We start from the raw sequence: 16525 nt of genomic DNA, 5'->3' as shown, positions 1-16525 counted from the left end.
GTGTTACCACCCATGGACACTTAATGCCAGAGAGCTCGCAAGTGTGTTGCCGGTCTTTTTTACAGAACAGAGGGCAAACGGGCAGGTTCACATGATGTTAAGTGAGACTATGGACACTTAACGCCAGGTGAGATGAGCCCCATCAGTGAGTTGCCGGTCTTTTTTCTATATAATGGGACAAACCGGCAGGAGTCTCACCTGATGTTAAGTGATACAGTACATGGACACTTAATGCCAGAGAGCTCGCAAGTGCGTTGCCGTTCCTGCCCGTTTGCCCCTTTGTTTATAAAAAATACACCTTTAAATTAATTCGGAATCTTTTGTCTTCTATTTATCACTCGTTTCAAAGATTATCGATTGAAATAAAATTTTATCAATGATTATCATTAATTAAATCAAATATAAATAGTTGGATAACTAGTAGCAGTCTTATTTAAAAATTGAAGGAATTGATTGGAACCATGATAGGTAAGTACTATAGAGATATAAAATATATTTTTTTATTAAAAATTATGTTTAATTATTAAAAATTAATTGAGTTGTATCTACAATATTCTTAACTTACATTTTTTTAAAATATTATGGCAATAGTTTTGACTTATTCCACTTACATAGTTTAATAATCATAAAATCATGTAATTATTTTATTACTCGGTTCTAGTTCTAAAAATACTAAAATTTCTTTTCTAGGGATTAAAAATTTAAATTTGGAATGATTTTAAAATCTTTCAATAACCAAAGTGTAATTTTTTTTTGCCAATTAATGGTATGTGAATGGCGAATGTAGATATTGGATATTTGAATTTAGAATGTGAATATTGTTACTAAATGTTTTAATTTCCAAAGAGGTAGAAACTGTATAAAGCTGTTACTGGCAGTCAATTAAAAGAACACGCAGAGCATTTGTATCCGCAGGAATTGTTAGTCATTTGAATTTCGAATGTAGATATTGTTTTAGTAAATGTTTTAATTTCCAAAGAGGTAGAAACTGTATAAAGCGGTTACTGGCAGTCGATAAAAAGAACACGCAGAGTATTTGTATCCGCAGGAATTGTTAGTCATTTGAATTTCGAATGTAGATATTGTTTTAGTAAATGTTTTAATTTCCAAAGAGGTAGAAACTGTATAAAGCGGTTACTGGCAGTCGATAAAAAGAACACGCAGAGTATTTGTATGAGCAGGAATTGTTAGTCATTTGAATTTCGAATGTAGATATTGTTTTAGTAAATGTTTTAATTTCCAAAGAGGTAGAAACTGTATAAAGCGGTTACTGGCAGTCGATAAAAAGAACACGCAGAGTATTTGTATCCGCAGGAATTGTTAGTCATTTGAATTTCGAATGTAGATATTGTTTTAGTAAATGTTTTAATTTCCAAAGAGGTAGAAACTGTATAAAGCGGTTACTGGCAGTCGATAAAAAGAACACGCAGAGCATTTGTATCCGCAGGAATTGTTAGTCATTTGAATTTCGAATGTAGATATTGTTTTAGTAAATGTTTTAATTTCCAAAGAGGTAGAAACTGTAGAAAGCGGTTACTGGCAGTCGATAAAAAGAACACGTAGACCATTTGTATCCGCAGGAATTGTTAGTCATTTGAATTTCGAATGTAGATATTGTTTTAGTAAATGTTTTAATTTCCAAAGAGGTAGAAACTGTAGAAAGCTGTTACTGGCAGTCAATTAAAAGAACACGTAGACCATTTGTATCCACAGGAATTGTTAGTCATTTGAATTTCGAATGTAGATATTGTTTTAGTAAATGTTTTAATTTCCAAAGAGGTAGAAACTGTATAAAGCGGTTACTGGCAGTCGATAAAAAGAACACGCAGAGTATTTGTATCCGCAGGAATTGTTAGTCATTTGAATTTCGAATGTAGATATTGTTTTAGTAAATGTTTTAATTTCCAAAGAGGTAGAAACTGTATAAAGCTGTTACTGGCAGTCAATTAAAAGAACACGCAGAGCATTTGTATCCGCAGGAATTGTTAGTCATTTGAATTTAGAATGTAGATATTGTTTTAGTAAATGTTTTAATTTCCAAAGAGGTAGAAACTGTATAAAGCGGTTACTGGCAGTCGATAAAAAGAACACGCAGAGCATTTGTATCCGCAGGAATTGTTAGTCATTTGAATTTCGAATGTAGATATTGTTTTAATTTCCAAAGTGATCGATACTGTATGAAGAGGCTATGGCTGTTAATTCAAACTCGAATATTAAAAACGCGCGAAACCATTCCTTCTTTCATCTTCTCAAAAGATTCAATGTGATTTGAATTTGGAATGCGGATATTATTACTAAAATTAAAAAATAATCCGCCATCAAACTGATACCATAGTCCAAGTCCAAAGAAATTTTGCCAAATTCGCGAGATTCACTTCAAAGAAGCTTGCTACAGTAGATTATTGACTGAATTTACAGTAAAGCTACTTGTGCTGTGCCTGGTGGGTCTGGCCTACGCTAGGCCACAATGGGACTGCCCATATGGCAGCCAGAACCTATTGGCTCACGAAAGCAGCTGCAATAAGTTTTACATATGTGTCGGTGGGAGAAAAGAAGAAGCCCAGTGCCCTGTTAACAGTCACTTCTCCGTCGAACTTCAGGTAAAAGATATTCTATATTTCTTTAGATTTTATATAATTAACGAAGTGCGTAAAAATTTTTTAGAAGTACGTCGCCATTATTGTGGGTTGCTAGTAGGGGGGAGGAGGGTTATCACCCCCAATCACTTCTACGCACCGGAAAGATATTAAAAAAAATAACAACCAAAATAAATACTACCTAATCTCACCTAACATTTTTTTAAATGCGATATTGATGCCCCACTAAAACCACCATTTTGTGAATATGCATATTTTAGTTAGAAGTACATGTGGTACTAAATCATTTTAATATTTTCGAAAAACAATCTTGTATTTCAAGGAACTTTCGATTTCGCTTTGCAATTTGCTTTCGTACATTTTCGTTCATTGCTTTTGCGAATGCAGTAATCCATTTGCTTCAGCGAATTCCATAATTTTTGCCGCAATTCTTCAGTACAGAGGTGATGATCGACAACGGGCCCATCGTCTTCAAATTCATCCAGTTACGCATTATATATTAAGCATAGAACTCATAGACAGGTTCTGAATCACGTCCACATCCGCTATTTCCACACGCCATCACAAGCTGTGATCGCGTGAAATCAGTGTCCAGTATGTACGCTAAGATCGTACGGAATAGCAATTCAATTAAGTTTACAAAAAATCCAAATAAAATAAACGCAGTTGACATTCACGTAAACTTGAAAATAACGGAAAGAATCTGTCAGTGTAATTTCTGTCAAAATTGACTGAATGTAGTCAAAATAGCGGTCTGCGTTACTTTTCACATGTTCTGAAATATACGCTGCTTGAAATATTATAATAACTAAGAGAAAAGTATGTAATGTACGTTTCGTTTCACGAATTTCAATACAATACACCATATTTATTTTTATACTTAGACGCAAGTCAAAATTACTTGGAGGGGTTCCAATCATGGTCCACCGAGACACCTCAATAATCAGTATCATCAAATTCAGGCGACGTATTTCTAAATCCAACGCTTTTCTTATGATCAGTAGAAGTAGAAATAGAAGTGGTATTATTACTTATAAATAAATATTTACAGGGATGTACCGAGCCAGTGTTGGCTAAATGTGAAATTGAATCAAATGACACACCAGACGTCTTCCCAAACGGATGTCCCAGGGATTACAGAATAGAAAAGCTGTTCACTCACCCACGATGTGATAAATTCTACCAATGCGTACATGGAGATTACCAGGAAATGCCATGTGCACCCGGCACGGAGTTCAGCTACAAATTGCAGGTAACATATTAACCGGGCACCACCACTATGTGAAACCAGGTGCCCACTGAAGCAAAAGGCTGGCACTTGTGAGCATAGAAGGTTCATAGCAATTCTTAATACAAAAAATACCAATTCTTAAAAGACCGTGATCTCGAGCCCTCTGGTATTGAGAGTGTCCAGAGATATCTCTTAACATCAGGTGGGCCTCCTGAGCCCACCCTAAACACACCGACTGTACATAAAATATATATTAAACAGGCACTAAAAGACAGGTGGACCCTATTAGTTTTGTATAGAAATCAGCATCAATGGTTGAACAGCCCCCGTGGGTTAAACCCATCATCAAGTATATTTCGCCATCACAATCTATCTCGTGCTCCTTGCGAACACGTATTGTTACAGAGTCCTTGAGAGCTATCCTATCAACGCAAATTGTGTCCACCGGGTTTTCTCTTGCCTCCACTCTTCTTTTCTCTTTTTCAGTAAGCACCATGCGGTTCAGTTGAGCAATAGATGCCAATATTATAACAATATTCTTGGTTCTAATCCGTAATTTTTGTTTAATTTTGCAATGAGACTAATTTTTTGTCAACATACAATTATTATTAATGTATGGCACCGGCGGCGGTCTTGGCCTTATACACGAAAGAACGCAATAACTAATATTTCCTAATTCTGTATTTAACAGAAATGCACCTGGCCCTACAAAGCTGACTGTGCTGGTGGAGATAATGGTGATGGTGACGACGATGTAGATGGTGGAGACAGTGGTGGTGGTGGAGATGGCGGCGATGGAGGAAACGGTGGAGATGGTGGAAACGGTGGAGATGGTGGAAACGGTGGAGATGGTGGAAATGGAGGTGACGGCGGTGATGGTGGAGATGGAGGAAACGGTGGAGATGGTGGAAACGGCGGAGATGGTGGAAACGGTGGAGATGGTGGAAACGGTGGAGATGGTGGAAATGGAGGTGACGGCGGTGATGGTGGAGATGGTGGAGACGGAGGAAACGGCGGTGGAGGTGACGGCGGTAATGGTGGAGATGGCGGCGATGGAGGAAACGGTGGAGATGGTGGAAACGGCGGCGATGGAGGAAACGGTGGTGATGGAGGAAACGGTGGAGATGGTGGAAACGGCGGAGATGGTGGAGATGGTGGAAACGGTGGTGATGGTGGCGATGGAGGAAACGGTGGTGATGGCGGAGGTAATGGCGGAGATGGCGGTGACGGAGGAAACGGTGGTGGAGGTGACGGCGGCAATGGTGGAGATGGTGGAAACGGTGGAGATGGTGGAAACGGCGGAGATGGCGGTGACGGAGGAAACGGTGGTGGAGGTGACGGCGGCAATGGTGGAGATGGAGGTGACGGCGGTAATGGTGGAGATGGTGGAAACGGAGGCGATGGCGGCAATGGTGGAGATGGCGGTGACGGAGGAAACGGTGGTGGCGGTGACGGAGGAAACGGTGGTGGAGGTGACGGCGGCAATGGTGGAGATGGTGGAAACGGTGGAGATGGTGGAAACGGCGGAGATGGCGGTGACGGAGGAAACGGTGGTGGAGGTGACGGCGGCAATGGTGGAGATGGTGGAAACGGTGGAGATGGTGGAAATGGAGGTGACGGCGGTGATGGTGGAGATGGTGGAGACGGAGGAAACGGCGGTGGAGGTGACGGCGGTAATGGTGGAGATGGAGGAAACGGTGGAGATGGTGGAAATGGAGGTGACGGCGGTGATGGTGGAGATGGTGGAGATGGTGGAAACGGTGGTGATGGCGGAGGTAATGGCGGAGATGGCGGTGACGGAGGAAACGGTGGTGGCGGTGACGGAGGAAACGGTGGTGGAGGTGACGGCGGCAATGGTGGAGATGGTGGAAACGGTGGAGATGGTGGAAACGGCGGAGATGGCGGTGACGGAGGAAACGGTGGTGGAGGTGACGGCGGCAATGGTGGAGATGGAGGTGACGGCGGTAATGGTGGAGATGGTGGAAACGGAGGCGATGGCGGCAATGGTGGAGATGGCGGTGACGGAGGAAACGGTGGTGGCGGTGACGGAGGAAACGGTGGTGGAGGTGACGGCGGCAATGGTGGAGATGGTGGAAACGGTGGAGATGGTGGAAACGGCGGAGATGGCGGTGACGGAGGAAACGGTGGTGGAGGTGACGGCGGCAATGGTGGAGATGGAGGTGACGGCGGTAATGGTGGAGATGGTGGAAACGGAGGCGATGGCGGCAATGGTGGAGATGGCGGTGACGGAGGAAACGGTGGTGGAGGTGACGGCGGCAATGGTGGAGATGGTGGAAATGGAGGTGACAGCGGTGGTAATGGCGGAGATGGCGGCAATGGTGGAGACGGCGGTAATGGAGGCAACGGTGGAGATGGCGGTGACGGAGGAAACGGTGGTGGAGGTGACGGCGGTAATGGTGGAGATGGTGGAAATGGAGGTGACGGCGGTGGTAATGGCGGAGATGGCGGCAATGGTGGAGACGGTGGAAACGGAGGCGATGGCGGCAATGGTGGAGATGGCGGTGATGGAGGAAACGGTGGTGAAGGTGACGGCGGCAATGGTGGAGATGGTGGAAATGGAGGTGACAGCGGTGGTAATGGCGGAGATGGCGGCAATGGTGGAGACGGCGGTAATGGAGGCAATGGTGGAGATGGCGGTGACGGAGGAAACGGTGGTGGAGGTGACGGCGGTAATGGTGGAGATGGTGGAAATGGAGGTGACGGCGGTGGTAATGGCGGAGATGGCGGCAATGGTGGAGACGGCGGTAATGGAGGCAATGGTGGAGATGGTGGAAATGGAGGTGACGGCGGTGGTAATGGCGGAGATGGCGGCAATGGTGGAGACGGTGGAAACGGAGGCGATGGCGGCAATGGTGGAGATGGCGGTGATGGAGGAAACGGTGGTGAAGGTGACGGCGGCAATGGTGGAGATGGTGGAAATGGAGGTGACAGCGGTGGTAATGGCGGAGATGGCGGCAATGGTGGAGACGGCGGTAATGGAGGCAATGGTGGAGATGGCGGTGACGGAGGAAACGGTGGTGGAGGTGACGGCGGTAATGGTGGAGATGGTGGAAATGGAGGTGACGGCGGTGGTAATGGCGGAGATGGCGGCAATGGTGGAGACGGCGGTAATGGAGGCAATGGTGGAGATGGCGGTGACGGAGGAAACGGTGGTGGAGGTGACGGTGGTAATGGTGGAGATGGTGGAAATGGAGGTGACGGCGGTGGTAATGGCGGAGATGGCGGCAATGGTGGAGACGGCGGAAACGGAGGCGATGGCGGCAATGGTGGAGATGGCGGTGATGGAGGAAACGGTGGTGGAGGTGACGGCGGCAATGGTGGAGATGGTGGAAATGGAGGTGACAGCGGTGGTAATGGCGGAGATGGCGGCAATGGTGGAGACGGCGGTAATGGAGGCAATGGTGGAGATGGCGGTGACGGAGGAAACGGTGGTGGAGGTGACGGCGGCAATGGTGGAGATGGTGGAAATGGAGGTGACGGCGGTGGTAATGGCGGAGATGGCGGCAATGGTGGAGACGGCGGTAATGGAGGCAATGGTGGAGATGGCGGTGACGGAGGAAACGGCGGTGGAGACAGTGGAAACGGTGGAGATGGCGGTGATGGAGGAAACGGTGGTGGCAATGGAGGAAACGGTGGTGATGGAGGCAATGGAGGTAACGGCGGTGGTAATGGTGGAAATGGCGGTGGTAATGGTGGAAACGGTGGTAATGGTGGCAATGGAGGAAACAGCGGTGGTAATGGTGGAAACGGCGGTAATGGTGGCAATGGAGGAAACGGTAGTGGAAATGGTGGAAACGGTGGAAATGGTGGTAATGGAGGTAACGGTGCCGGTAATGGTGGCAATGGCGGCAACGGGGGAAACGGAGGAAATGGTAATTTGTAATAACAATAGACTCATTGAAATAAAATAAGAATTAAAATTGCTTTTTTTTTATTTTTCACTTGCATCCCTTAAAATTAAACATGTTATTAATAGAAAAATTACGAATTCATCATAAATTCTAGAGTGTAATCATTTGTCTTTTTATAATATTTATTTCACGCGACTTGAAGCACTATTTTAAAACTAATATTACCTTTTAACTACGTAGTTACTATACTTTGACATTTAGTTAGGACTTTTAACATGCATTATTTATTATTTGACAATTATATTAATGTCATCGAACATTTCACACACGGGGTGTAGATCTCAACCTTCTCAAAATTATCTCAACCCTTTTGAAGTACCTTTGTATACCTTCTTCGTGAAAAAATAAATTAGTGGCACTACAACCTTTTTAGGTTAGGGTCACAGACTTATGTTTCTATTTCATAATAATAACTCTAATAGGCTAGTAGGTGATCCGTCTCCTGTGCCTGATACATCGTCGTATTGGGTTTAAGGCTAGCAGGTTTCCTCCCGACGAAGGTTATTCAAAGATAGTAGGACGCCCGTCAAAAACGTTTTCGATTTCAGCAGTGACTATAAATTTTATGCTAAATCTCACCAAAGGTGAGGTGAAAAAAATAATAAGTAATGTTTCTTGAAATGATTAATACCAGTAAAAGGAGCGGTTTTAAAAGCCTTTACTAGCCCATAAAGCCTGTGTCTAATAATATATTTTTTGTTACGCAAAAATTAATATGAAAAGTACAGCAAAGACATCGACATCATACATATTAACGCCGTTTACGTGTAAAGTCTAAGAAAAACAACCTAGATCTATTCCTACAACTGACGTTGCAAGTAAAATCGCATGTCTGCAGAGCCTCGTTGAAATTAAGACCGGCAGGACAGGTGTGTAGCACCTCCTTGCCATTGGAACAACTGTAGAACTTGTCACATTCAGTCTCGTGGGCCCAGTGTGGAACATGACATCCTACACATTTGTTAGAAACTATGCACGGGTCACAACCAGCCTTTGAGGGGTGCTCGCAAATCTGGAAATTCAATATTTCGATTTATATTTAATCACGAAGAGCAGTTCCAATCGTCGACGAAAATCAACAGGCAGCGGACTCATTAAAAGATTGGCGATTTGCGTAAGACAAGAGGATAACATTTTGAGCATTTAATTTAATTAATTAATTCCAAAAAAATACTTTTTTGGCAGTTTTATGTATGTTTTTAATTTGATTAAAAATAATTAATATCCTTTCTTTTAAAATACTATGTTACTTCCCTTCATGTTCCATAACTTTGGGACTATTTATGTAAATGTACTTACTATCCTAGTAATAATAGAAATGTCTTCTTTTTTTTCGGAAAACAATTGATTTGGGTAAGCGAAGTTTCCTACGATATGTTATAGCTTGTAGAATGTTCGATTCAGTGGAATGATAAATAAAAAAAATGTATGCTACATACCTGCAATTTAGCATTAAAGTGATTCCCATATGCACATTCTTTTAAGACTCTCTCTCCCTGATCACACTCATAGAATCTAGCACAGTCAGATTCATGAGGTAACAGCAACCGTATGCTATGGTCACAAGGGCATCCATTGGGCAATATTGGTTGATTGGAGCAATCGCAAGCTGGTTTCTCAGTAGTTGTAGTGGTAGTAGTAGTGGTAACACAAGAAGGATCGCAGCCAGCTTTAGAAGGGTGATCGCATACCTGTAAGGTATAATTTAATTATTGAAATCTAAATGAAGCTAAAAGGCAGTGTTTACAGAATTATTTGAAAGTGTTTCACTGTTAATTATTACTAAAATTAGCCGTTTATGCGACTTCGATCACAGAGTCTCCTCGTGAGCGTGCGGGTTACCGAGGAAGTTGCATGTACCTGGTCTGGGGCCTTTTTAAGTTATCATGCCATTTTCAGTACAGTGCGTCGGTCGGACGGCTGTTTAGTTACTTTAGGTTTTAACTTAGAAAATACTGGTTCAATTAGAATAATTATTTGTGTTAAAACAACTGACTTAGAAACTGCTGGTTTTATTTGAATATTAGTTTTTATTTGGACATTTATCGCGGATTGCTTTGTATCGACATGAGACTCAGACTGAATTGGTAATTTGTGGGGTGCAACTAGTATATAAGTATATCCATCGCCCAATTATACTGGCTTAGAAATGTTTCATGAATTCGTGTTTTATATGTTGTCCACTTAAATTGAATAACTTTACTAATATTAAGAAGATAGATTCGTATATATTAGTAAAATTCGAAAACTACTGGACTGATATCAAACATTCTTCCAAAATTTTTAATGAACTTCATCAATGAGAATATACAATGCTTGCAGAAACCGTGGTATATTAGGATTTCAAAACATTGTGACAACAAGTATAAAACTTTTACTGCTGTAAGTTTCTACTGTTATTTTATAGTACTTGCATGCTGTTCTATGTCTTACTCACCTGCAATTTGGCATTGAAGTGTGTTCCAGGGGCACACTGTCTTAAGACCCTCTCGCCCTTATCACATTGATAGAATTTCTCACAATCAGATTCATGACGCAATAGCAAGTGAATGCTGTGGTCACAAGGGCATCCATTGGGCAATATTGGTTGATTGGAGCAATCGCAAGCTGGTTTCTCAGTAGTTGTAGTGGTAGTAGTAGTGGTAACACAAGAAGGGTCGCAGCCAGCTTTAGAAGGATGATCGCATACCTGTAAAGTACAATTAATGTCATCAAATGAAATATACATACAATATTTAAAGGCCTTCTGGTAATGTAAGTGTCCATAGGTGGAGGTATCCAATAACATCAGGTGCACTTCCTGTCCGTTTACCCATGTTATATAAAAATATATATAATATAATATCGTAGCAGTAGTGTGTCTGATAAAATATTACTTTTCGGTGACAATAGGCTGGAAGAATATGTGCTTTAATGTTTCGTTCGTTCACATGAGGTCATTGACCACCGACACGCCACTCGTAACTGCTTTCACAGCTATACACTTTACTGAAATAATATCTTTATTTCACTTCATGGTCAACATATACGTATAGTATCTTGCAATACAACTTATAAAAATACATTTTAACAAATTCTGTACTGCTTCAAAAGACTTGCCTGAAGTTTAGCATTGAAGTGAGTCCCAGGGGCACACTCTCTTAAGACCCTCTCGCCTTTATCACATTGATAGAATTTCTCACAATCAGATTCATGGCGCAATAGCAAGTGAATGCTGTGGTCACAAGGGCATCCATTGGGCAATATTGGTTGATTGGAGCAATCGCAAGCTGGTTTCTCAGTAGTTGTAGTGGTAGTAGTAGTGGTAACACAAGAAGGGTCGCAGCCAGCTTTAGAAGGATGATCGCATACCTGTAAAGTAAAATTAATGTCATCAAATGAAATATACATAAAATAATTAAAGGCCTTCTGGTAATGTAAGTGTCCATAGGTGGAGATATCCAATAACATCAGGTGCGCTTCCTGTCCGTTTACCCCTGTTATATAAAAATATATATAATATCGTAGCAGTAGTGTGCCTGATAAAATATTACTTTTCGTTGACAATAGGCTGGAAGAATATGTGCTTTAATGTTTCATTCATTCACATGAGGTCAGTGGCCACACGACACGCCACTCGTAACTGCTTTCGCAGCTATACACTTTACTGAAATAATATCTTTATATCACTTCATGGTCAACATATACGTATAGTATCTTGCAATACAACTTATAAAAATACATTTTAACAAATTCTGTACTGCTTCAAAAGACTTGCCTGAAGTTTAGCATTGAAGTGAGTCCCAGGGGCACACTCTCTTAAGACCCTCTCGCCTTTATCACATTGATAGAATTTCTCACAATCAGATTCATGACGCAATAGCAATTGAATGCTGTGGTCACAAGGACATCCATTGGGCAAAATTGGTTGATTGGAGCAATCGCAAGCTGGTTTCTCAGTAGTTGTAGTGGTAGTAGTAGTGGTAACACAAGAAGGGTCGCAGCCAGCTTTGGAAGGATGATCGCACATCTTTAAAGAATAATTTAATTATTTTGAAACCTTTATAAAGCTAAAAGGTAATTGATAGAAACCTTTGAAAGTGTTTTGTGTGTTTTATGTAAAAAGTAATAATAATAACTAATTTTCCGTCTATTCTACGGTCACGACAGTTTTTATGCTTGTCCGAGGAAGGTGTGACGGGGTTTTCTCCAAATTGGCTGGAACATTGACTGAGCCAAGAGAGCAGCTTATGATTTCGTTGAGGACGGCGTGGTGAGAAAAACAACCTGCACTCTTTTGGCAACGAGCGAAATGGTGTCCAAGGCTACTTATGTCAAAGCCACAGGGACACTTATGTTGAGTACATATGGCCATTGCTAAGCGAAGATTGATGGCAATGCGAAGTGCTTCAGATTTTAAATGTGTGGCGAAGCTATTAAACCAATAATTGGCTTCCCTACACTGCCACCAACCTTGCGCGGTCTGTAATTGAGGTGTGTGTGAAGTTTTGGAATTCAGAATTTTGGTATATTTACATCCTTGTAACTTTAACATGTGAAGTTAAACACTGTCAAGTTATTGTTTTATGATTTATAACCTCAAAAAGATAAAACTTGCCTGCAATTTGGCATTAAAGTGAGTCCCAGAAGCACACTCTCTTAGGACCCTCTTGCCTTTATGACATTGATAGAATTTCCCACAATCAGATTCATGACGCAATAGCAATTGAATGCTGTGGTCACAAGGACATCCATTGGGTAATATTGGTTGATTTGAGCAATCGCAAACTGGTTCTTCAGTGCAAGGATGAGTGGGACCAGTGTTGCATTTGACGTTATGCGCGTGATCGCAAATCTGTAAAAGTGGTACCAAAGCATCTGAGCCAACATCTAATCATACCGTGTCCAAAACCTATAAAATAAACCAGAAGCCCTCATATTTCTGTATCTGTTATATAATCATTTGTATATCTAATAGGCAAGTAGGTGATCAGCTCCTGGCGACACTCAGGACTTTTTGGTTCTAAAGTATGCTGGTTTCCTCAGAAAGTTTTCCTGTGTAATGGTAAATGCTCACAGGCAGTCCATTTGTGCACAGCCTTCCGGGCTGCATCAACCACCCCTGCGACTCTCATTCCTGAGGTCAAAGCCGGAGTAATGTCTTAAAATATGTATATCCTTGCACAGATTAGCAAAAATGTTTTCTCTAGACAAATGAAAATTGAAGACTTCGCGTTTGACAAAAACAATCTGTTCCATTAAAGCCTAAAATTTTATTTATAACATAGGTAAGACGGGTTGGAGGCTCACCTGATGTTAAGGGATATGGCCCGTGGACTCTCAAAGCCTTGAGAGGGCTTGCAAGTTGCCTTTTAATAATTGGTACGCTCTTTAAAGGACCCAAGTCGAATTGGTTCGATAATATTTCAACCAGCCAGCCTATTGAAGTATTATCGGGTCCATCCGTATCACCTGTGTTCAGTTGTGGAAGGTGGTACAGGTGATACGGGTGTAATTTCATGTCTCGATCCTCTGATGAAACTCAGCAGCCGGTATTAAACAAAACGTCTAGAATACTGACCTGCTTTTCATAAGAGAAAAGAGTCCTTGCCGGACACTGTCTCGCATCGTTACGCCTCACGCCATACTCGCAGTAATAGAACTTGGAGCAATCCGTTTCATGTGGTAATAGGTGGTGACCTATCGCCGGGCATTTGTAGCGATATTGACCGCTGACATACGCCAGTGAGAGCAGGAGTAATTTGACTGAAATCAGAATATAATTTTGGATATGCTCTTGGGCCTTGGAATTCAAGTGAACAGTAAAGATTTAAGGTGGGCTAATGGTGTCCACAGCTGGTGCTTTCAACTAATCTAATTCTTGAAGCCTTGTTGTAAGAAGACTGCTACAGTGCACATTTTTAATTTTCTATTTACCCTATAAGAATATTAAGTCAAAATTAGACGTCAGTTTGAAGACTAATATTTTAGCCGTTTTAGCGCTTGCTCTGAGGATGCGGCAGCTTCAGTGCCTGTTTGAGGTTGGTGAGACGGTGACAACGTCCACACAGGTTTGGCATCCCATACTGAGGCCCATCCCAAACATTTATCATAAACCAAAATTTGTGTTAGTCTCTTTTTTATCACACTTTAAACACTATTTGTTAGACGAAGGATAGCTTAGTGTGATTTAGTTTTAATTATTACGCTGGGAATATATTTTGAGGCATATAATAATAATAACCATTTAATTCAGATACTTTAACAGTTAAGGTCATTTCTATTTCAAACTTGCTTATATGTGTGCCCATTTGGCAAAAGCTTCTTCCCGTCCCGCTATTCCTCTCTGCCATTAAAGAAACAGCTGATGGTATATGGCAGAGAGGGGCACAGAGACTCACTTATTAGTATTTATTTTATGTGAGCATTTAACATTCGAATGGTGAAGGAAAACATCGTGAGGAAACCGGCTTTAGACCTAAAGTCAAAGTCAAAAATGATTTATTCAATAGGTAACACAATGTACACATATAAACGTCAATAAAAAAGGAGTTAACATTAAAAGCTTCTAATTTTACATTTACTGCCAGTTCTCAAATCAAGGGCTTAGAACGGAAGAGAAGAACTGGCAATAAAAAGTGGACGTGTGCCAGACAGGAGGCTGATCATCTAAATGCCTATTAGATTGACAAATGATCATCAAACAGATTCAGAAATCCACAGAGCCTAAAAGGTAGGTGTAAGGTAAGGTAGGTGTAGTACCTGTCCTTAAGTGATATCAGGAGGTAAGCAGGAGATCAAAGCAAAATATTATGCCCAGTAAAGGAGTTATCGTATTCAGTTTTATGGATTTTTTAATGAAAAATAAGAAAATTAATGACCAAAGACGCCATTATAAAACTATTGAAAACACTTAAACCAAAAAGAACGGTCGAGACTTTAGAATTCCCCATTTTCTTATGTAGACCTTGTGAGCATCCGAAAGCGGATAGTCCTTGAAATCTGCTGTTGGAGGCTGACACTCAGGATTCCCTGGACAGTGAAAGGGCGAACTTTCCAATTCTAAGACTAGTGACAACCCGTCTTTATTTAGGGCGTTAGTAAAGGAACCTGAACTTCTTTGGACATGTTGTGGACGAAAAGGTTCCGATAACTTGGAAAGGCTTGTGGAAACCACGAGATCCGTAGGCCAATTCCCTACGACTATGTGAGTAATTGACTTCTTTGAGCTGAAATAGCCCCTGCACAAGGGACTGTCTCTTGTGACAAGGACAAAGAGAAGAAGTTAGAAGTTGATTTGTCACTGTTGTTTACTGCTTCTTCAGTAATGAAGAACGGCTCTGGATCCGGGCCTTACGATGATTTGCGTGCGAGTGTAAAGGGACATAGATAGTCCAGTGCTCACCCGGACCCCATCCTACCCAGGGATAAGAGTCACACGTTCAAATAACTAGTTCAGCTTAATAACAATATTAATAAGTTCTGATTAGGAGGAGGAGTGGAACTAAGCGTCGATGTTCACTTACCTATCATAATGTCCATGGTGGTGAATATCCTATAGAAATTCTGTTGCAGGATCCTTAAATAGGCTTAATAATATCAATGACAGCGACAATCAAACTGTTTTGTTATAGACCTAGGGTGCAATAGGGTGCACCCTGCAAACGCAGGCTCGCCTGATTTTAAGTGATATCCATGCACACTCAAGTGTTAATAAATAAAACAGAAATAAATTATAATTATTATAGCCTAGGGACGGCAACATACGAGCCCAGTGACGGATTTACCAGAAGGCTGGCATAGGGCGACACATTTGGGTAGGAATATTTTTTTTGCATAGAAAACACAGATTTTAACGTTTTCTGATGTTTTACTGATAGAACTTTGTAACGAATTTTATTCGACCTCTGCGACTTCAGCTCACACTTTGTATGAGTGATAAAAGTGAAATTGCTGAAGATGTAGCTCCCTGTTCCCTCTTCCTCCTGTCAACTTTTACATATCCTAGTATTAATTGAAGGCTGCGAAGTAGATGGTTTGTGTATAATTTTGTAGAATTTTATAATTTCTAATCTGTAACGTGTTACGTGGTACAACGACAATCACTTATATATATATATATATATATATATATGTGTGACTAGGCAACTCCCACATGGACTCCTTGTCGAAGTCGCATTCGCCAATCTATTACATAATTATGTATTTATAGATACATAAATATTTTATCCACATTAGTTTTGAGAACCTATGTTAACAGTTTTAAGAATCGTTTATCATGTAAACACTGATAATACATTACTAAAACAAGACTAATTAATTGTATTACTAATGCTCAGTGTTTTCAGTTAAAAATGGCGGCCACTACAAGCACTACGTACCATTTTCTGTTTTTTTATAGAACAGTGGGCAAATGGGCAGGAAGGTCATCTGATGTTAAGTGATACTGCCACCCATGGACACTCTCAATGCATGAGAATTTAAGAATGGGTACGCTCTCGTCTTGAAGGATTCTAAGTCGAATTGGTTCGGAAAAAGCGTGAGCTGGTTCCGGAAAGTGGTGGTGCGCGGCAAAAACTGCCTTAAAAAACCCTCAGTTGTGGAACGATGGACGTCGAGCTGATATGGGTGGAATTTCGTATTCTGCCTCGAGCGGCATAGTAAATGCTGTAGAAGATGCAGATAGACTCCACATCTCTACGCAACGCCAAGGGATCAAACCGCTTGGAAAGAGATTGGTCGTCGACGATGTTAGCGTGTGACGAAGGTTGTAGGTGCGGTCCCCA

General features: G+C 41.5%; 2 protein-coding genes across 20 annotated transcripts; one reads left to right on the top strand and one right to left on the bottom strand.

Annotated features, from left to right (window-relative positions):
* Positions 1-417: 417 nt before the first annotated feature.
* On the top strand, positions 418-7772 carry LOC123718799 (uncharacterized PE-PGRS family protein PE_PGRS54-like). Of its 19 annotated transcripts, none has more exons than XM_045675695.1 (5): positions 418-468; positions 2419-2600; positions 3649-3849; positions 4520-4646; positions 5013-7772. In XM_045675695.1, exons 1-5 carry the CDS (start codon positions 462-464, stop codon positions 7730-7732), a joined length of 3237 nt encoding a protein of 1078 aa, XP_045531651.1. In that variant the 5' UTR covers positions 418-461; the 3' UTR covers positions 7733-7772. The 19 variants fall into 19 exon arrangements, with proteins under 19 accessions (XP_045531651.1, XP_045531653.1, XP_045531644.1 ...); XM_045675697.1 differs by having other exon boundaries at positions 4520-4850; positions 5301-7772; XM_045675688.1 differs by having other exon boundaries at positions 4520-4850; positions 5076-7772.
* LOC123718800 (chitin-binding domain protein cbd-1-like) lies at positions 7770-15282 on the bottom strand. The gene is made up of 8 exons (XM_045675698.1): positions 15266-15282; positions 13321-13505; positions 12358-12594; positions 11518-11769; positions 10860-11111; positions 10198-10449; positions 9200-9451; positions 7770-8772 (listed from the first exon to the last, which is right to left on the bottom strand). Exons 1-8 carry the CDS (start codon positions 15279-15281, stop codon positions 8512-8514), a joined length of 1707 nt encoding a protein of 568 aa, XP_045531654.1. The 5' UTR covers position 15282; the 3' UTR covers positions 7770-8511.
* Between the last annotated feature and the right edge of the window lie 1243 nt (positions 15283-16525).

Source organism: Pieris brassicae, chromosome Z (assembly GCF_905147105.1).
Source record: "Pieris brassicae chromosome Z, ilPieBrab1.1, whole genome shotgun sequence".
Taxonomy (NCBI): Eukaryota; Metazoa; Arthropoda; class Insecta; order Lepidoptera; family Pieridae; genus Pieris; species Pieris brassicae.
This window is presented reverse-complemented; position numbering and strand designations above follow the sequence as displayed.

Excerpts from the sequence above, each read along its gene's own strand:
- LOC123718799 (XM_045675677.1), top strand. Across the intron at positions 2,601-3,648 it reads ACTTCTCCGTCGAACTTCAG|GGATGTACCGAGCCAGTGTT; the intron begins GTAAAAGATATT and ends AAATATTTACAG. Across the intron at positions 3,850-4,519 it reads AGTTCAGCTACAAATTGCAG|AAATGCACCTGGCCCTACAA; the intron begins GTAACATATTAA and ends TGTATTTAACAG.
- LOC123718800 (XM_045675698.1), bottom strand. Across the intron at positions 11,112-11,517 it reads ACTTCAATGCTAAACTTCAG|GTATGCGATCATCCTTCTAA; the intron begins GCAAGTCTTTTG and ends TTTACTTTACAG. Across the intron at positions 8,773-9,199 it reads ACTTTAATGCTAAATTGCAG|ATTTGCGAGCACCCCTCAAA; the intron begins GTATGTAGCATA and ends TTGAATTTCCAG.